Source organism: Syzygium oleosum, unplaced genomic scaffold (genome assembly GCF_021117445.2).
Source record: "Syzygium oleosum isolate NSW1041296 unplaced genomic scaffold, Sole_v2.1 Sole_v2.06, whole genome shotgun sequence".
NCBI lineage: Eukaryota > Viridiplantae > Streptophyta > Magnoliopsida > Myrtales > Myrtaceae > Syzygium > Syzygium oleosum.
The window spans coordinates 6,760,154-6,782,466 of NW_026607490.1; the positions used below are offsets into that span (position 1 = coordinate 6,760,154).

General features: G+C 38.0%; 2 protein-coding genes, 1 long non-coding RNA gene and 2 pseudogenes across 4 annotated transcripts in view; 2 read left to right on the top strand and 3 right to left on the bottom strand.

Moving 5' to 3' along the window:
• LOC115664620 (uncharacterized) overlaps window positions 1–16,487 on the bottom strand; it is a 103,389-nt pseudogene extending 86,902 nt beyond the window's left edge.
• Window positions 1–22,313, top strand: part of LOC115664753 (uncharacterized) — a 75,851-nt gene that overhangs the window by 19,588 nt on the left and 33,950 nt on the right. The gene's annotated exons all lie outside the window — the stretch shown is intronic.
• The window catches only part of LOC130138330 (uncharacterized), a 73,379-nt gene that overhangs the window by 9,138 nt on the left and 41,928 nt on the right, over window positions 1–22,313 (top strand). The window lies entirely within an intron of this gene.
• The window catches only part of LOC115694557 (uncharacterized), a 186,890-nt gene continuing 176,057 nt past the window's right edge, over window positions 11,481–22,313 (bottom strand). The window contains exons 2-4 of one of the 2 annotated variants that reach the window (XM_056312068.1): window positions 13,128–13,371; window positions 12,808–12,954; window positions 11,481–12,144 (exon numbers count right to left, since the gene is read on the bottom strand). In XM_056312068.1, the coding sequence (XP_056168043.1) occupies window positions 12,047–12,144; window positions 12,808–12,954; window positions 13,128–13,371 (489 nt within the window). In that variant the 3' untranslated portion in view covers window positions 11,481–12,046. The other variant, XM_056312072.1, reaches the window with a different exon arrangement.
• On the bottom strand, window positions 13,907–16,618 carry LOC115694559 (uncharacterized; annotated as a pseudogene).

The following is a 22,313-nucleotide window of genomic DNA, read 5'->3' on the forward strand; positions in this document are numbered from 1 at the left end:
TGCTAAGGCTGTTGTCAAATTCTTGCAGAAAAATATTTTTACGCGATTTGGCACTCCTAGGGCAATCATAAGTGATAGGGGAACACACTTTTGCAACAAACAGTTTGAAGCACTTTTGAGTAAGTATGGAGTCACACATAAGGTTGCAACCCCTTATCATCCTCAGACTAGTGGTCAAGTAGAGGTTTCAAATAGGGAAATCAAGAGAATTTTACAAAAAACAGTGAATGCCTCTAGGAAAGATTGGTCAATGAAACTTGATGATGCACTTTGGGCCTATAGGACAGCATTCAAAACCTCAATTGGGATGTCTCCTTTTAGGCTAGTGTTTGGGAAGGCTTGTCATCTACCGGTGAAATTAGAGCACAAAGCATATTGGGCATTGAAATTTCTGAATTTTGACATGCTGTCTGCAGGTGAAAGAAGATTGTTGCAACTAAATGAATTGGAGGAATTTCGCAATGAGGCCTATGAAAATGCTAAGATGTACAAGGAGCGTACCAAAAGATGGCATGATAAACACATATTCAGAAGAGAGTTCGAAATTGGCCAAAAAGTTTTACTTTATAACTCTCGTCTTAAACTTTTTCCAGGAAAGTTACGTTCTCGATGGTCTGGTCCTTATACAGTCACACAGGTATTTCCATACGGAGCAGTTGAAGTTGCACATGACACCGAAGGCACATTTAAGGTGAACGGTCAACGTTTGAAGCCCTACTTCGAAGGTGGTTACAACAAGCAGAAGACCACTATTGAACTTCATCCTCCAGAATAACGACATCTGAGATAGTTTGGCTGAAAACTATAAAGCAAGCGCTTCTTGGGAGGCAACCCAAGCATTTTTATTATGTTTCTTCATTAATTTTACGTTCATTTTTTTTCAAAAAAAAAACATGATTTATATTTTTTTATCCAGGTTAATTTTCTTTCTTAAAGGATCATCTTTTTGGAGTTTAGTCATCAAGACCATCCATGGACACATCCGACAGCAATGGGAGTTTTCTTGTTCCTATTTTTCTTTTGTTTCTTTTGTTTTTGACATTGAGGACAATGCTTCATTCAAGTTTGGGGGGAAACAAAATTTTTGCTCAAAATTTTTTTGCTAAATCTGAATTTGTTTTTTTATTGCATTCCTTGTTGTGAATTTTTGCGATTCTTAGGAAAATTTAAATTTTGTTCAAACTTGCGAATGATATGTGAGTTAATTTTGATTCTGATGATGTCGATCCACTTACTGAGCACTAGAAGTCCTTAATTTTTTAGTAGTGTGTACATCTAGAGAACATTCATGTGAAGTATGTGCTTTTCTTAGATCTCACCCAAATCTTAGAATTTGTTTGATTTTCTCTTGAGGCGAAATCCTAGGCTACATCTAACTAAGAAAATGATTTAGGCAATTTTTGGATCGATTGAGCCTTTCAAGCCAACCCTGTTTATTTATCCATAGTCACCCCCGTTGAGCCTTAATTATTATCCAATCTTTTATTGGCACCCGCATTTTTTTAGCTTACCTTTTACCAAATTATATCATTTGTCCCACGCCCCATGAACATGTTAATTTTTTAGGATAAAAGTTTATTTGGGAGGAAGGGTGGAGCATGGAAATAATTTGATTGCTATGGTTGTTTGGGGTGAAAAAAAAAATTGCTTTTATGGTTCCCTATCCAACTTTCAATTGAGTGAGCCTTTCGGATACTCAATGGGTTGGGAATGTTCACGTTATATTAGGAGGGACTTAGGGAGGAACTCCACCATAAAGCAATGAAAAAAAAAAGAGAGAAAAAAAAAAGAAAAAAAAAAGGAGAAAGCATGATGATACGTGGTGGCAGAAAGATTATTTTGAAGATGTGAAATTGGGGATAGTGGCATATGCTCTAATTAGATCCTAGAAATCAATGTGTTCATGGGTGATTTGAGCTTAAATTTATCATTATCTCACCGTTAGCCCAGCCTTATATTACAACCTGAGGAAAGTCCTATTGATTTTTGGTTGGATGATTAGCTTACATTAGTGGAGAGAGGAATGAAAAGCAAACCTATGAGATTTGGTTATAATTATATAGAGTTTTTGAGAGGTTGCATACCAATGTGAACTTATTTGGATTGCATATAATTCGAAAAGATGAGGACTCACACACACACTTGGATCACATAGTTAGAATCGGTTTTAACTTATGAATCTATTTCAATGTTTGGATGAAATTTGTGTTTTTCTTTGAATTGTGATTTCGAGCAATTATGGAAGGAAGTTATGGAGGGGGTTGTTAGCTTAAGTATGTCTTATATCTTGCTTTTGCTCGAGGACTAGCAAAATGTTAAGTTTGGGGGTTTGATAACTCTATAAAAATAGAGTTATTTTATCTACTCTAGGCAATAAATAATGCAATATTTGTTAGAATATATTTGGATTTCCTTTTATTTACTTAATTTTTCCTTGTTTATGCAGAATATTTAGACATGGATTCTTCATTCCACGAGATGCTTTTAAAGTTCATAAGTGTCTCAATATATCTCAATCGCTGATACATGCCTTATTTACACGTATCATTGTTAAAAATTGATTGAGATGCCAATGAAAACACCGTTTGAGGTTAAGGATCTTCATCCTCTCTTCTATGCCTATTGGAAATAAGTTCTGTTTGTTTCGTGGAATATTTTTTTCTAAGATAACATTTTTGGGTATTTGGATTGTTTAGAAAAATGAGTTAACGGAATATTTTTGTCCAAGTCAATATGCTTAAATTCAAGAAAATGATTTTCTCTTTAAAAACTCAAAAACTATTTTCTAAAGTATGACTAAATATCAAGATAGAGACTTGGGCACGGAAACCTCAACATCTGTTTTGGGTCCTCAGCAGCGGGCCAAATCCGGGTCCATCAACGCTAAACCTGGGTCCATTGAGGCCGGGCCTAGGACCCCGATGCCGTGCCCGGTCCTTGATGCTCTGGCCTGTGTTAACAAAGGCAGGCATCCGCGGAGGTTGGGCCCGGATCCACAAGAGCCAAGCCCAAATCCACAAAAGGCTAGGCCTGAGATTTCGGTGCTTGTTTCCTGAAGGGACGACTGAAAATTCACTTGTAGCATCAGAAGGATCGGAGTTGCGTTCCGTTGCAATGATAGTAATTTCCTGAAGGGATGACTAAAAATTTGCAAGCAATCTATTTAGATCACAAGGCCTCACTACAAAATTGCTTGGGTATCTTCTCCTATGCAGAGATAATTGTTGTATGTTGGGGTCAACATTGCAAGTAATCCAATATGTTTTCTTAAAACTGCATGCATATGACAACATCACACATGCGAGGCCGCCCTTGATGGCCACAGGCAAGGGCCGGCCTCGCCTGGGCAAGGGTTGCCTTCGCCCGATTTGGTGAGGGCTGCCCTTGCCACCGCTAGCCGTGAGCAAGGCGACCCTCGCCAGCGGCCGGTCGGAGACGGAGAAAAAAAAGATTTGGTAAAAAAGAATGGGAAAAAAGAAAAGAAAAAAGGACAAAGAAAACAAAAATACCCTTGATCAATTAGTGAGATCAAGTCCTTATTTGAGACAGATATGGCCACTTCAGGCCTTTAATTGAAACAAGATCCGTTTCAGGCCCTTATTTAAGAAAATAAGGACACTTCGGGCCATTATTTGAAATTTTTCCAGATTTTTATGAGGTGGTCGCTAAGATTAATGATATAACACGTTAATTATCCTTTTTTTCCCCCAAAGATACGATTATATGTCATTAGATAGCATGAAATAACGACAAAATTTGATTATTATAGATAATGTATGTATAATGTATGGAATCAAATTAGTTATATCTTTATATAAAAGCTTTTGTCATTCATTATATAATTGATCTAATAACATCATTTTTTTAATTTTCTCATGATATAAGTGTGAGCTTTTTCACGTTTGTTTAAGAAATTTAACAATAGGGTTAATATTATGAAAAATCCCAAACTGGTACACCTGCGTGAAATTTATTACAAACTAATTTTTTGACCACTAAAAACTCAAAACTGGTACATCTGTGACAAATGTTTCCCAAAACTAATTTTTTGACCATCAAAGACCCCAAATTGGTACACCTGTGACAAATTTACCCTCTGTTAAATTGGATTAATACTACGAAAACTTCAAACTGATAAATCTGTGACAAATAGAGGAGGTAAAACCCCAAACTGGTACACCTGTCAACTATCACATGTCATCCAACTCAGCAATTTGACGATAAAATTTAATGAAAACTAACATAGGGTAAATTTATCACAAGTGTACCAATTTGGGATTTTTGGTGGTCAAATAATTAGTTTGTGGTAAATTTATCACAGGTGTACAAATTTGAGATTTTTCGTGGTATTAACTCTTATTAATAATATGTACCTTATATTTTTGTCCTTTTTGTGAAGCCCTACTAAGTTCTTTTTTGAGCAGTTGGCCAAAGAAAATCAATGTAGAGCCAATTCAAACTATGCATCTTCCACATTACAGGATTTAAGGTGAGGCTGCTTCCATATCACCTAAGCCCAGTGATTAAATATCAGGAGAGCATTAGTAGTTGGCAATCAATTGACGACATCAAACTAAAGATAATCGGAGTTAAATAGTGCAACTCGATCCTGGATTAGTTACTACCAATTTTAAATATAGACTATTTCATAACATGCTTTAAATTCATTTAAAATTAATTTAATCTAAATTTTACCATAAAATTAGTTAAAGAACAATTAAAAAGATATAATTATAATAGAACATCGAAATAAAACCAAAATAAAAATATTTATTTTAAAAATATTTATAACTATTATCTGGTTACATTGCACAATTTAGAAACCAATAAGCTTGCTTCGCTTAAATATCATAATAAAATTAATCAAAGCAAAAATTTAAAATATACAACTTTTAAAGTGAAAAAGTAATACGCAAAGATAAAATAGAGATTCCTAATAGAAAGTAAGATACAATTAAAAATTCGAAATTCTTAGCCATGACATATTTACCCAAATTAATTTTTGTCTCACAAAATTCCCAAATTGGTACCCTGACCCAAATCTACACTCTATTAGGATTCCATCTAATATCCCATTAAAATGAATAAGTGTTAACATATATATTGCTGAGTAGTTTTCATTTGTGAGTTGAAGTACATATCAAGATAATGTTTAGAATATTGATAATGTTGGGATATGAGGATCGATTTGTGAACTAGATTAAAATCGTAATTCGTGTATAGAAAGATTAGTGAATAAGGATAATATTATTCTTTCTCGAATTCTTTGAATCAATTTCCCTGATTCTCTCTTGCCAAAGAAAAAAAATCCATGTTTCCTCAATTTCATTCAATTGCATTAAGATCTTAACTAAGTAGTACCATCGTCTTCATCATCATCACCATCATCATCATATATTCTGCATTGTGATGTAAAAAGTGTTTAAGGTAATAATAGTACAACACGAGGTTCATATCGGAGCCAGCATTGGCAAGACGTACATCAAAACCAACTTCGCAAAGAGCACACAACAACATTAGGAAAATCGAAAACTGTCACCATTCTCTAATTAATCCTCAAGTTCGAATTCGAATAGGATTATCAACATCGGGACGTAGGGAATGAGAATCAGCCAAGGCTAGGGGTGAGCGGTTCCCGGTCTGGTCCGGTTCCAAGGTGGAACCGGGAACTGGACCGAGAGAATCGGTTCCCAATTTTGGGAACTGCGGATCGGACCGGTTGATTCTAGGACCGGAAATCGGACCGGACCGTCGGTCCGGTCCGGTCCAATGGAACCGGTTACTTAGAGATTGGGTTTTTTTTTTGTCAAACACTTAAGGTTTGGTTCAAATTTTACTAATTTTTTTCAATGAATTTATGTCAATGAAGTTCACTTGGGGTTTAATTCACATTTTACTAATTTTTATCAATGAATTTATGATAATGAAGTTCACTTAGAGTTTAGTTCACATTTTATTAATTTTTTTAAAGAAAAAAATAATAAAAATATATATTAAATAGTCGATCCGGTCCGGTCCGGTTCCCCCTTGGAACCGGGAACCGGACTGCCCGGAAACCGGTTCTGCTTTTAGGAACTGGGAACCGGACCAATAGTCCCGCGAACCGGACCAAACCCGTCGGTCCGGTCTGGTTCGGTCCGATCCGGTCCCGGTTTGGGCGGTCCAAGTTGCTCACCCCTAGCCAAGGCATGTCACCAAGCAAAATGTATATCAACAGACTGCATGCGACACATCCGAGAGCAACAGAGATGAGAGCGTACGCAAGTCGGAGTTTTGGGCCATTATCTTGCCTTCCTTTCTCGGAAATTAATCTCCGCCGGACATTTTTGACCATTGTGTAGATAAGCATGACGGGAGCAACGGTAATGTTGGTTGGACCTGTATAGCTAAACATGTCCCTGATGGCTTGAAGTAATGTCTCCTCCATGGAATCAAGATGTTCGTTATATATTTCAGCAATCTGAATGACAAGCTCTGCTCCATATCTTCGAATTAAGATCAGCAAACTACTTGTTAGACGATAGTCTTTCACAAAAGCTAAAGCTGTGAGTTCTTTCTACATCGTACAAGATGACAGTTTTTCCAAAAGCTATCAAGATATGAGTCTACAATAAACATCTAGCGATTTCCGAGGGCTCTTAACTAATATACTTGCAGAAACATATCAAGAGCTACTAATTTAAGTTCAAAAGGAAATTTAATTTGCGGTATGATGTCAAGCTTCTGGTGCAAATCGTAGTTAAAGAGTCTATGCATGCAGGAGTCTAACGTATGTATGCACTGCAGGAGTCTAACCCATCTCAATATCCACGACTAATTAAGCTAATGAAAACTCCTCTTTTCGACAAAATGTGACATCGGAGGACAAGGGGATACCTCCTTAAGATCTACAAACCTTTCCCAATCCACTCTGACATGTTTGAGGTCGGCGAAGCTTACCTCGGACGACCGCGATCAGCTGGATCGTTGTTCTCCATTGACCTTCCCACTTTGCCTCGCTGAGTCTCTTCCTTTCTGGCCCGAACCTATAGGCTTCCGGCCAGGGAGAAACAGAAACACAACGGGAAAGATACACATTAACCAACTTGAGAAAATAACACAGGATGGGTTGGGTGTTAATGGGTAATTTGACGTTGTCGATGTGGAATTGCGGGGTCACATCGGGCTCATGAGGCAAAAAGTCACATCGAGGTCGGGTCACATCGGGGTCGCGAGGCGACAGAACATTAACCCAACCCATTCTGTGTAATATTAATGAAGTATGCCGAACGAATTGGGTTACTGGGTAAAATTTGCCAATTGTGGTCAAAAGCACACAAGAGTCAAAACGGAGAATCCCAGGCAAGCGTGAGTAGAATAATTTTGGTTTAGTATAAGTATAGACATATATAGACAGATTGTCGATGACTATTTTTGTTTTTTATTTTTATATACAAGAAAAGGGCTGGGGAGTCAGAGATTTCCTGGAAGATGGGCTTGATGCATGAAGATATTCAGGGGGAAGGAAGTCGCCCAGGTCCTCAGCGACGATCTTTTTTATGTTCAGCGGAGAATGAAATTTAAGCATTAAGCGAGGCCCAACTATATATCCATTTAAGATTTATTATTGGTCGTCCTCGATCTTTTCTTATTTTTATTTTGGACGTGATGCCTTCGTCCCGTAAGTTACATCCACGGGTCGTGAGTGTCTCAACATGTCTCGATCATCAATACATGCATCGTTTACATGAATCAACGGTTGATAATTGGTTGCTCTTTACTGATGCTGCATCGGACGTTCACTATTGTTTTTCGTCCTTGTACTTTATTTTACGATGGGATTTGGTCCCTAAACTAATCCCACGTCACGTATTCAGGACCAATTGCGTGTTTTTCGTCCAAATGATGACAGAAAGAGCTCAGTATACACTGGAGATGAGCATGCGGCATTGATGCGTAAATCACAACTTAAAATTCGAGAGGAAATGTCATAAATGGTCCATCTACTAATACTCACGTTCAATTTTGATTCTCGGTACTTATTTTTGTTGCGTAATTGGTCGGTGGACCAATGTTCAATCCTAATTTTAAGAACGTCGTACGTTTTTTTTCGTCCAAATGCAAACAAAAAGGAAGAGCTAAGAGCTAAAGATCAAAATGTGGCATCAACGTGCTATAATAGTGCAAAACTAGTGGGGACGTTGCAGAAAAATAACTTTGTCATGTAGTTTGGCACTTCAAATAAATCACAGGTAGTTAGTTTTAAGGAAGGTTCGACTGCTTCATTCATTATCACGAAGTACATTTATAAAAAATTATGTATAATAATATTCGTGATCATGAAAACGCATTCGGGAAGAACAAGGAATTTGATGATTATTTGCAACTATTTTACTATCTACCAAGGATTCAATAGAGTACATGAGAGATAAAATAATGGCGCCATAGTATAACGAATACTTTTTCAGTATAGATTTATTGTCAAATACTAATTACATGTGCAAAATGCAACAGTCTAATTAACTATAGTTATACATATCATAATCATTCATGTAATTGAAATAATAAAAACAAAATACAAGATTAGAAAAGTTAAAAGATAATTAAACGCCGGCCCCACAGTTTGGTTGTTCTATATTTGGTTATCTTTGAATATACATACATTCATGGGGGCAGACAACCAACGAAATTTGACACGTGGCTGACTCTTGAGGAACCATGACCAGGTAAGGTTGTTTTAGTGTCTTTGGAACTGATGTCCTAGCAGCAAGTCTATCTAATTAGCAATTGATCACCACTTAAATGCAACTTTCGAGAATTTGCAAGCATTGCAACTCCAAGCTAAATTGTCCTTCCTAAAATGATTATTCCACAATAAATGGGCAATTGTTATAATAGTGCACGAGCAGAAGTGATATTACAAGATATATGAGGAAAGCCTAACTAGAACCACATGTGCAAGTTTCTCTAGATGTGGATTGTCTTGAAAAGATAGCTTCTTCAAGTTGTGTGAACTAGCATATTGATTTGGCAGTGACACTTGCTCGGCAATTTCTGTCTGCATTTGGAAGAAAATATTCGAAATCGGCATCACAAGTCAGGTTAAGGACTGAATCTATGGTAAAATAAAGTATGAGGACCAAAATTAAACATCAACAATAATATAGGAACCATTTTGTAATTTCTTTTGAATAATTATTTTCACATTAGCGTTGCTTGTATATCTCTGGCGCTTAGTGACTTAGTATATTCCGTTTTATATATTTTTTGCCTTGAAATGATAACCAGTGATTAGTTTATGGACCCAATTTGTCGCAAGATAAGGTAAGACACCAAAATGGAATAGTGGCAATGGTATAGGTCATTTTTTAATTTTCCCCTGGTATATTTTCCTATACTTTTATGTTTTCTTTTCTCAAACACCACTATTCATTTTTTATTCGATGTAAAACATTAATTCATTAATTAATAGTAAACTTGCAAGCCACGTGACTAGTTTTCTATTTGGGATAAGTGAAGTGAAAATCTAAAAACTTGTCATGAAAGTGTAATTGAATCCTAAAACTTGTCAAATTGATGCAATAAAATCATTTTGTTAACTCCATCCAACTTGACTAACCGAAAATGTTGACGTGGTTTTTTTTTAAATTGTTTTCTCTATCCTACGTGACATTGCCGTGGCTGAAATGACTTCGTTTTAGTTCAAATTTGATTTTTTCAATACAATTATTTTAAAATTGTATTAAAAATAAGCTAACTTAAAAAAAAAAACACAAAAAAGGGAAAAAGTAAACAAGGGTTGCCGCTGTCCCACCATAGCTGGGAAAGGCCGGCAATGGTGGGGCTATGGCCATTGGGAGTCACCGAGCCTCGGCTAGTGGATGACGACCCTTGCCAATTGCAAGTAAGGGCCTGCCATCCCCAACTGGCAATGGTGGTGTGGGGGTGGGTTTTCTACCCTCTTTTTTTTTATTAACTTATTTATATTATGAATAAATGGGTCATAAACGGGTTAATGGGTTAATTTGGGTCGGACCATTTATGACCCGACCCAAACCCGACCCGACCCACCCGTTTAATAGGTCTAACTGCAGGTAAGGGCTTGCCATCCCCAATTGGCAATGGTGGTGTGGGAGTGGGTTTTTCTACTCACCTTTTTTTATTAGCATATTTTAATTTAATTTAAATAAAATTTGGATTAAAAAAATCATATTTGGACCAAAATGATGTCGTTTTAGCCTTATACTTGGTGCTTTTACCACATCATCGCTATGTAGGAGAGAGAAAATAAAAATAAAATTGAAGAAACAGGGCAAAATTTTCCTTTGGGCAAGAGAAAAACAGGGGAAATGAGAGTATATAAAAAAGAATCGCATACTATCATTCACTATTCTTTTGTTTCGGATACACGCTTTGTTAGTTTGATATATTTTATAGCTCGTTCCTTATATTACAAAATCAGCAATCTCCACACAACAAAATTCAAACTAAAATAGCTAACTGGATAGCTCACAAGTTCTAAATAATTTGTTCAATTGAACTATGCACATACAACAAGCTGGACAGGTACAAGCTTGATTCGTTACTCGCCTGCCCAAATAAGATAGCTAACCAGATTAACAAAGCTCCATTTTAATCACTATCATTGTGCTTTTGAGACTAGTTTACCAAAATTACCTGATAATTTCATTCATAAATCACTCGTAATATCACAAGGCTGAACAACGACGATGGTCATGTGTGCATTCAAAGTATTTTATTGCATCACACGATAATAAAATGACGAATGAAACCGATTGTGATTTAGGTTTATAAATCCATGTAAAAAAATTTCTTTATTCCCCTCGAGTAAAAAGAGTACCGCATGTGTGTGAAGAAAACATTTAAATGTGTAGAGAGACTTAAATATAAAAATAAAATTAATATAGGAAAAGAATTTAAATGATTGTAAGATTAAATTCAATGCCAGTAAGTAAGATAATTAGAGGACTATATCTTAACTATTTATAAATTACAATTTTGTCCATTTTGTTATTCTATGTCACTATGATATGAAAAGTCACGTCTACTTGCCGCTATGAGCATACTGCACAAACTCATCCGCAGGATCCATCCACAGCTGAGTGTGCAGCAAAGAGTCGTTCTCCGCAACTAGAATCCGAACCATGATATTCTTCTCCATATTCGATTGAAAAGAATGAAGTTAATCTCTACCTTTGGCAGGATCAATGTAGCTTCGGAACTCAACAGCTTTCCCACCAAATTCACTTGCAACATTAGAAGGATCGGAGCTGCGTTCCGTTGCAATGATAGTAATTTCCTAAAGGGATGACTGAAAATTTGCAAGCAATCTCTTCAGATCACGAGGCCTCACTACAAAATTGCTTGGGTGTCTTCTCCTATCCAGAGCTAAATGTTGTATGTCGGCGTCAACATTCCAAGTAATCCAGTATGTTTTCTTAATGCCTGCATACATATCACAAAATCACATATGCATAAACAAAAACACACAGCTGGCGCAGCGAGATAAACATGTATCTCTGCATGGTGCAGCTTCTTATCAAATTAATGCAGGTTTGACAGGTGCCAGCCTCCTATCTATAATGCAGTTAGATAACATACTGAATAGTATGTAGTTAGCATGACTGAATCAAAGACTTAAAATGGTAAGTGGCGAGCAAAAAAAGAAATAGAAGTGGTAGACATTGGAATCTAATTTTTAAAAATAAACTTCCTCGTCTCTTTATCTGAATTCGTTGGCGTTATAGGTCATATTGGGGCACTGCAAAATCCGTTTGACAGAGTTCACTCTGCATTTACAGGATGAGAAATTAGAAAAGCTCATCTCCGTGGACACATATAACATGATGTATAAATGCTTCTCACATCATTTTGCAGTCATTTTCTCTCAATGAACATGTCAGTTTCAACACTTCATTTCAGCTGTTTTTCTATGGAATTGGAGCGAGATTACTTTTAGGGGGAAAAAGGAATCCGCTAACTTTTCCCTATGTGTCACGAGCTTGCACTCTTAACCATCAAATACACCATTTCCAACATAATAAATTCAGAGCACCATGCACACAACTGAAAGGTCTTCATCATCCTCATCCTCATTGGCATCAACCCAATTACATTGATGATGTCGTGAAAAACAGTGTCCATCTACACAACCAAAGGACAAAGAAAATCGTTTTAGAGGAGTTATCCGATTAAACCGCTAATGCAACTGCACGAACATACTTATGATGGCGCTAATTAGTGCTATGTCTGTGACGATCTTGTTCAGTACCTTCGCATCTAAAAACATTTAGAACCACTAACAAATGATATGATATGAGTAGACTAATTGAATCGATACTGAGAAGCCCAAGAAAGGCATGTGAGTTCAGTCTTCCAGAAATAGGTACTTGCACAGGGGTGTGCAGTGCATCATCCAGGTTCACAGTCGAGTGAAAAGCGGCAAATGTTTTTTCTCCACCTTGTCTATGGTATCATGTGGACAGTCACACTAAAGAGTGGAAAGAAAGAAATGCTGACAGGTTTGGTAGGGCAAATATGGAGTTCTGCCAGAAACTTCTGCTTCTTGATGCAAGTTTAAGAGGTAAATGTTGCAAGACTCCATGATAAAGTTGCACGATCATGGCCTAAGCCAAATGCTTTCTTGCAAAGCAGCATTTACAGAAGGGAAACAGGCGATTAAGAAAGTAGCAACTTTATCAAGAAATATTAGTAGGAGACAGCAAAATAATGCGACCTAGAGAGATAAAGATGATGTTCATCATACACACACAAACTGAGAGAGATTGAGAGATGAAGAATCTGGACCAGTTTGGATGTTTCCTTCAGCTGATGTAGCTTTTGATATTTGAATGGTGCTAATCCTTTCAATTCCTGACTGACCACCAGCTTTTAAGATCCTTTCTTCTGGAATTTGCCTTCCATCAGAACCACTGCCACTTCTTGCAGCACTTCCTGCCCAAAGTTAGTAACTACTCAAATTTTGATTACCAAAAAATACCTTCCTATTGACTTCCTAAAAAGTATCTTTCTGATGACATACACAGCACTTCAATTTAGAGCGAAGCAAAGTCAATTTCTTTGCCATCATTGAGATGATAGTGCTACAAGCTACAAAGATCACTCACCCGAGAGTTCAGACCATATTCTGGTATGATTAGATGGAATCTCGGAAGCACTTGTTCTATTCCTCTCTGGCTGTTCTCCAGAAGCTTCCCCAGTATCAGCCTGGCCCGGCATTTCATTTGCTGAGGGTCCAGTATTACCTTCATGTAATTGTGATATGAGCATGGTGGCCAGTACAAGTGTAGCATCAAAATTGGAAGAGGCCCCTTCATCAAATGCCGAATTTTGGGGGCCATCAAAATAGGCCTGTTTCATAAAAACATCCAGTTGTCTCAAGTTCATTTCTTTTTTCTATTTTACATTTAGTTGCACTTACGCCCCTCTGTGACGGCAGAGATGTTGCACTTGAAACCAAGAATTTAGAACCAAAAAGAAAAGTCAAAAGACATGCATGAACCATGAAGTTTTGCGCTGATATTTATAGCTGGCATACTTTACTAGCATCTTGCATTAAACTTGATAAATAAACCATTTACTATCCGAACTTAAAACTCCACTATTATTATCCAAACTTGATTCGAAGGTGCACTATGTTATGTCAACCAACCTTTCAATGATAGTCTCCTGTTTTTTGACATTTAGCCCCAGTTGTCATGGGCCTTACGATTTTGATTGTAAAGCTATGCATCAGCATGTTTTAGATCTCTAAGCAGATAACTAGCCATCATCCATCTATAAAACCAGTCATGGACTGATTGCATGAAAACTACTCGTTGTATCCGAGCTACTTGCATAACAAAATTGAAGTGAGGCATGGAAAAAAAATGGGTAGAAGGTAAGATACAAAAGAGCACTTAGAATTTACTTACTCGCCGACCTACTCAAAGTACGTATGAATGTCCATTTCACATCCCTCACAGAATGCAAGAAATGCCTCGATTTCCATGAGATGGACAAAGGTTAAAAATTATCATGTTCACTGGAAAACGCAAGGAAAAACTTCAACATAAAAGATGGCCCTGAACGTGACTCCAATAGCATTTTGGCAATTAGGTGGACTCATTTTAAGGAAACTCATTTTAAGGAAATGGAGATTAGTTTGATAGTGAAGTCATATGTTCAAGAACTTCTAGCTGCATTTATGACCCAAATATCTTGATATCTGATATAATAAAAAACAAATCAGATCGAATACCTTCAACTATTTGACAGCAAAAGTCACGTCTACTGGGTTGCTGCTATGAGCATACTGCACAAACTCTTCCGCAGGGTCTATCCACAGCTGAGTGTGCAGTAAAGAGTCGTTCTCGGCAACCAGAATCTGAACCATGATGTTCTTCTCCATATTCAGTTGAAAAGAATATAGTTCATGTCTACCTTTGGTAGGATCGATGTAGCTTTGGAACTCAACAGCTTTCCCACCAAATTCACTTGCAGCATCAGAAGGATCAGAGTTGCATTCAGTTGCAATGATAGTAATTTCCTGAAGGGATGACTGAAAATTTGCAAGCAATCTGTTCGGATCACGAGGCCTCACTACAAAATTGCTTGGGTATCTTCTCCTATCCAGAGATGATTGATGTACGTCAGGGTCAACATTGCAAGTAATCCAGTATGTTTTCTTAATGCCCGCATACATATGACAAGAACTTGAGTTGAACCTCATCACATATGCATGAACAAAAACTCATAGTTGGCGAAGTGAGATAAATATGTATCTCTGCATGGTGCAGCTTCTTATCAAGTTAATGAAGGTTTGACAGGTACCAGCCTCGTATTTATATTGCAGTTAGAAAACATACTGAATGATATGTAGTTAGCATAATTGAGTCAAAGACTTGAAACAGTAAGTGGCCAACAAAAAAAGAAGCAAAATTAGAATCTAATTTTTAACATAAACTTCCCCGTCTCTTTATTCTGGATTCGTTGGATTTGTAGGGCACTGTAAAATCCGTTTGACAGAATTCAAGCTGCTTTTACATGATGAGAAATTAGAAAAGCTCGTCTCCGTAGACACATATGACATGACATGTAGATGCTTCTCACAGCATTTTACAGTAATTTTCTCTCAATTAACATGTTAGTTTCAAGACTTCATTTCTGCTGTTTTTCCACAGAATTGGAGTGAGATTATTTTTATGGGGCAAAAGGAATTCGCTAACTTTTCCCAATGTGTCACAGCTTGCAATCTTAACCATCAAATGCACCATTTCCAACATAATGAATTCAGAGCACCATGCACACAACTGAAAGGTCTTTACCATTGAAGCACTGCAGAGCCCATTGAACTTTTGATGTATTGATGTCTGGTAATTGCACACTCAAATAATCAATGTTTATAATAGGTGTTCTAAGGACAGAACAGACTGCCTGCACAGAGGATTTTTATTTTGTAAGTTGCTTACAACCATAAACTGACAAATATACTAGAAAGATGAGCCATGACAATATACCTTTAAAAGAACACTGCATTGAACCTGTGTGCCAAATACTATAAACACATCAAACAGGTCTGGCTTGAAGGCTATCAATTGATAGGCAGATCTTGACGAATTGAGTGCGTGAAAGGAAAGCTGGAGGTTGAATACAAATATCAGAATCTTAATCTGATATCCACAAGTAAGAAGATATTTGTGTACAGATCAATATTATTTGTATTCCAGTTTCAAATCAGCACAAATAGTGCCAAGTGCCAGACACGAGCTTAGGAACTTGAAACTTCAATTGTTATTTGGCAGTTAAATGTGACGAAGCAGAAGAAAGTCATGGAAAATTATGGCCATATGAGAGTTATGCCAGCGAACGCAATCATGCTTTCACTGATTGAGTGTTGCAAACCTCCCTACAAGACCATCAAAGTAACTAGACAAACCAGGAAAGCGTTATCAAGACAGAATAGCAGCGCCCACAGAAGGTTATCCAGAGGGTTCTTCTTTTTTTTCCTGGGTTTCACCATAGCACTGATAGTTCTCCTGGCTACAGCAGCTGATTGCCCTAGTCTCACGATATAACGACTTTGAATTACCCTATCAACAGTATTAGATTCTTGTAGTCACTTCAGATATTTATGCACGTCGAGTTCTGATCATCGTCGACAGGGCGAATCGCAACCTAGGTCAACAAATTTCTGCCTCAAATCCACCGCCAAAAAAGCTCCACGCGCACGGCAATCGGTGGAAGGACTCTCGAATTTGTCAATCGGACACTGAATCGAGCGCAACGAGCCAAAGACCTAACAACAGCATAGCATCATATCTAAACTAAGCATCCCTCGTCAGGGAACACGAAGAAGCAACTACTCAGCTATTTCACTCGATGGATGAAGCCGAGGAACGATCGACATGGATTTCAGCGGCGACCGGCGAAGTTTTTGACCGGAGCTGCGGGGGAGAGAGACGGAGACGGAGAAGAAGAAGAAGAAATTGAAGGAATGACCTGGGAAGGAGAAGCTTGGATAGCGAGGTCGTTGCCGACACGGGAGAGGCAAGCGATGAAGCGAGCCAAGGTCTTCAAGGCGTTGCCGCTCAGGGTGAACTCCATTTCTTGAGCTCGTCGCTTCTCTCTCTCTCTCTCTGCAGTGATGACGGTAAAGACTTTTTATGAGGCGGTCGCTGAAAAATTGGCGGGATTGGAAGAAGAAGAGGAGATTTGGTCTTTGGATCCAAATGTACGATTATATTACTGATGAGGAAAATAACTTAGATAAAAGGATAAAAAGAGAAATAAGAAGGAAAAAAAAATTCAGGGCGAACGTGGAGTTTGATGATTTTTACCACTATTTTACTATATATCAAATGCTCAATGAAGTATCAATTAGGAAAGACAAAATAATGGCATCACAGCTTGACGAATTTTTTCTTCACTGCAGATTTATTTGCCAAATACTAATCACATGTGCAATTCATATAATTGGAAAAAAATATAAGCAGAAATATAAGATTAGAAAAGTTAAGAGATAATTAGAAAAAATATGAAAGATCCAGGAGATTTGAAACTAGCCGGCTCCCTCCGACCTCTACTACGATTCCAATTGCTAGCCCCGCATATTGATTGTGATTAGTTTTGAAATTCTCTAATATAGATATAAGATGGACCTAAGTATATCCTTAAACTGCTTCGTCTGAATTCTGAAATGTAAAATTCGGAGGAATTCCTTGAGATGAGAGAAGAAAAACAATTCCCCCAACTTAGGGGACATGATATGCGGTCATCAGTATATTATAATAAGAAACGCATCCGTGCAGTCCATCATTCCTGTAATGCAAATGGACATGTCGCGAAGGCCCTTATCGATAGCTGAGGCTACCTCTGCCTTAGTAAGGTACGCTCCTAACACACCAAAGATTCAAGATAGGCCCTTGGTTTTATTTTTTCCATTGGCTGTCTGTTCTCTTATATCTATATTAGAGAATTTCAAAACTAATCACAATCAACATGTGGGGCCAGCGATTGGCAACGTAGCAGAAGCCTGGTCTTCGATCCTTGGGAAACCTTGGCTGATGATGTGGTAACGTTGTTCTAGTGTCTACCTAGCAGCAATTCTCTTTAAGTGATCACCACTCGACTGCAACTTCCGAGAATGTGGTTCAATTGAGCAGGTAAAGTCGTTTTAGTGTCTTGACTATTGCCCATGTCGAGACAAATGCGCCAATGCGTAAGCAGAAGCGATACTGTTAGAAACCTTAGGAAAACCCAATTTGAACCGCAAGTGCAAGTTTCATTGCATGGATCGTCTTCGATAACCTCTTCAGATTGTGTGAACTAGCATATTGATTTGGCACCTACTCAGCAATTTTCGCCTACATATGGAAGAAAATATTTGAAACCGGGATCCGAAGTCGGGGTAAGGACCAAATCTATAATGAAATAAAGGACGACGACCATCATTAAAAATCGACAATAATACATGGACCATTTTGTGATTTCTTTGGTATCATTACTTTTACATTCCACGTTAGCACTACTTGTGTACCTCCCGCGCTTAGTCAGCATATTCATTCAATATTTGATCAGCTGTATAAATTTTTCCTGATAACTGGAGATTCAATTATGGACCTGTTTCGCCGGTTTTTACTCCGTTGAAAATCTTTCACCGAACGCTGCGTTTCGGATTTTATTAAGGGAGACCAGAGTCCTGAATCAAGCTTGGACAGAGAATGTCAAATGCGTTTATTAATCCCAATTTAGATCTTACACCCTGACTTGATACGATGCTAGACTCGACAATACTAACAATGAAACGACAATTTGCAAATGTTGAAATTAAGCTATGTTGGAATCTAATCAACGACACAACTTCAAAGTACGCCAGAATTTAATCAATGACGTAGCTTAAGAGAATATGGCTGAAATCTAATCAACAGCTATACTCTAAGCACAACGCCGGAATTTAATCAACGATGCTGAACTGGTGGCACAACATTGGAATTTAATCAACAATGCTGAACCTGATAAAGACCATCGTCGGAATTGAATCTACGACAAAGAATCCGAAGGCTACGATTAAAACTACTCCTAATGTGTTAAGGATAAAAACTAGATAAAAGATGTGTTGTGTTTGTCGAAGAAGGTCCCTTCTATGTTGGAAATCCTTGAGTATTTATAGAGCAGCTTGATAACTGTCGATCGACTTCCCCTTGATAGTCGTTTTCCACTTCCTTACGTTTCGCGCTTTAACCGTTTCCTGACTTGTCGACATTGCTCACGCTCTTTGGGCATCATGTAATAGCTAATTTTCTTCCACGTGTCTCTTTATTTCTTCCTTGATCTTCACGCCCACGGTCATATCTTTTCCTTTTGACACGTGTAAACAAATTCTTCGCCACGTATTACCGTAATTCCGTGCAAAGCTCGTGATCTTGGTTCCATCGACGTCATGTGTAGAGCTCGTGATCTTGGATTCGTCACGTGCAAAGCTCGTGATCTTGGATTCATCGACGTCACGTGCAAAGCTCGTGATCTTAGATTCGTCGACGTCACGTGCAAGGCTCGTGATTTTGAACTTATCGACACCTCTATGACGTGTCCTGTCGATAATTACTTTAGGTCCTCTTAATGCCTCTGGGCTTGACTTGCGGCCTTTTTTGAATTTTCGCCATGTGGGCTGTAGTTCATATTTTTTGTAACTTGTAAACGGCCCGCTCTCACCAGGGATAATTTTGAGTGTCAACAGGACCTAATCCGTTACTTGATAAAGGATGATGATAAAAATTGAATACTGGCAATAGTATATGAATCATTTTTGAATGTTTCCCTTGATACATTTTCCAATATTTTTGTGAATTCTTTTTCTCAAAGATCATCATTCATTTCTCATTTGATGTAAGACATTAGTCTATTAATTAGTGGTAAACTCGCAAGCCATGCGACTAGTTTTCTATATCAATTAAAAAATATGCTCAGGGAAGAAAAGGTAATACTCGAGAACTGAAATTACTTTGTAAAATTTGAGTTAGAGTGATATGATAAATTGTAAGTGAATATCTAAAAAATCTCTCTTAAGTAGAGGTGTCAAAATGGGTCTTAAACCCATATATGACTCATTTAAAAATAAATGGGTCACTTTAATTTTAAAGAGTCAATCTTAAATGGGTTTTAAATTTTAAAGCTTAAAGATAAATGGGTCTAAATGGGTTGAGTTTGGAACTCATGTCCAACCCACCTACTATACCCATCCACACACTTTCTCCCTCTTTACAAAAATGTTTAAAAAAAATCGAAATTTAATTATTTTTTTTCTCTTTTTCTTTTGTTTTTTCTTTTTTCTTTTCTCTTCTTTCTTTTTTTTTTTTTTTCGGCCGGTGTCGGCCACGGCGACCGGCCACCGGGGCGGGACGACCTCGTCGGAGGCCGGCGAAGCTCGAGCTCGCCAGCCTAGGGCGAGGCTCGAGCCTCGAGCTCGCCGGCCTCGGGCGAGCTTGACCTCGCCGGCCTCGGGCGAGCTTGACCTCGTCGGATCTGGCGAGGTGGAGCCTCGCCCGAGGCCGGCGAAGCTCGAGCTCGCCAGCCTCGGGCGAGCGAGCTCGAGTCTCACCAGATCGGCGAGGTCGAGCTCGCCCGAGGCCGGCGAGCTCGATTCTCGCCAGATCGACGAGGCTAGAGCCTCGCCTGAGGCCGGCAAGGCCTCGGCCTCGCCAGATCGGCGAGAACGAGCTTTGCCGGCCTCCGGCGTGCTCGTCCTCGCTTGTGGTCGGTCGCCGGCCGATAAAGGAAAAAAATAAAAATAAAAATTAATTAAAAATTCGATTTAAAAAATAAAAAAAATATTAATTTTTTTTTATTTTCTTGGATAATGACTTTATGGAAAATATTTTCTAGAAATGTCGCATTTTTCGTAAAACAAACAGAACCTCAATTTTAAAAAAAATTATAAAAAATTTTCACTAGCTTTGTATGGCATAAAATGTTTTAGCAGTATAATTTTAAAAAAATCATAAAAAACAAGTATTCCTAGATTAGGTTAAATATAAAAGTGTTTTAGCAATGTTGGTCGGACCACTATGGGTATACATGTCCCTAATGGCCTGAAGTAAGGATTCCTCTGTGGAATCAAGACGTTGTTTATCCATTTTAGCAATTTGAGCAGCACGCTTTGCTCTCTACTAGAAATTAAAATCAAAAAAATAATTGCTATACGATAGTCTTTCACAGAACCTCAAGTTATCAGGAAATGTGTTCAAGGCTCGTTTTGTTAAAGTAAACTTCTCAAGTACTTCAAAAAACAAAATATGTCTTAACACTTCACTGGTGTGTAAAACGGGCCTTGCACATGAAATGCGAGATGTAAAGATTTGAACCCATTGAGTATCATAGAATACTACACTTTTTTTCTAATAGCTAAAGTTATCGAGATACGAGTCTAAAATGAATATCGCGCGTACTTCTTTATACTACAAACTACATATACGCACATGATCACATCTAGAACTGTAGGTCTAAATTCAAAAAGAAGTTTAATGCACGGTATAATACCATGCAATTAGCGTAAATCATATCCAATGAGTCTATAGATCACCTATATGGGCATTGCGGGTAGGGACGGAGCTAGTCTGTTTTCACATTGAGGGCATTAACATAATGATGTTAATTGAGTAGGATTTAATTAACAAGGAATACAAAATAACTAAGCAAAAAAAGGAAGTTAGTGAGGGACAAAGTGGCCCCACCGACGATGCATGTATGGAGTGTACCACCTGCATCCACGGTTTATGTAAATGCAGATTCGTGTTTTGACTACGTGTCATACAAATAAAGTTCATTGGAAGTAGTATGTGTTTCTCTTAACAGAAGGAAGAAAATAAAAAACTTAGCCAAAAAAAAGAAGAAAGGGTTTCTCTTAACAAAAGAAAGCAACCGAGTTAATGTGCACTCTTTCTGTGCATGGGATAGTTGCTATTGAAAATTGCAGTCTCTTCAGGCATGTGATGGAGGCTTCTTGGCATTTTTCAAAAGTTTGGCCTTTTCAAGAACACTCGACTGTAAAACGTAACTCTTTCTTCTCAGATAAGTAAGCAGTTGCACAGGCAGTAAAACTCATGAAGAGGGATTACTCTGGCCATGAGTTTGACCTAAACTAATTTACCAAATTAATATCACAAAACTTTTCCAATATATATAACATTCGAAGGTGCTTCCGTCGGCGTTTCAGCCAATTCTCAACTGTGGATGCACGTAAATGAGGCATGCATCAACCGTTGAGACATGTTGAGCTACTCGTGGCTGTGAAAATATCTTATGGCATAAGTGAGTTGCGTCCCAAAAAAAAAAGAAGGATTAATGACTACTAGCTATAAATCTTACTTTTTGATGGATCCAAAATGACTGAATATACCTCTAAGTACGTTATTTGATCTTAGAGCCTCTGTCATTAGAAGCCACGTGTATAGCAATCTGGATACATTAACAAAAAGAAAAAAAAGATAAATAGAGAACCAATCTTGGGGGATCAAATGGCGGCGAGGACCGACCCTTTTCTCTGTCATGTTTTCAAGTTAAGGCGCAGCTAAGCGGTCTTTCTATTGGTCCGCCTTTCGCTTTCGTGGGTCCCCATTCATGCGCAGCAAGAAAGGTCTCCGAGTGAAGTAAGCGTTTGGTCACTCTGAGGTAATTGTACGCTTTTGTTGCTGGGTTTAAAAACCTGGTTTACTTGCAATGGCTCTCGGAAGCTTTTGTTGCTGCAAACACTTGAAACCACGTTTTCAGGAAGAAAAGGAGAGATTTGGCAAAGTTGGAAGGTTAATGGAGAACAA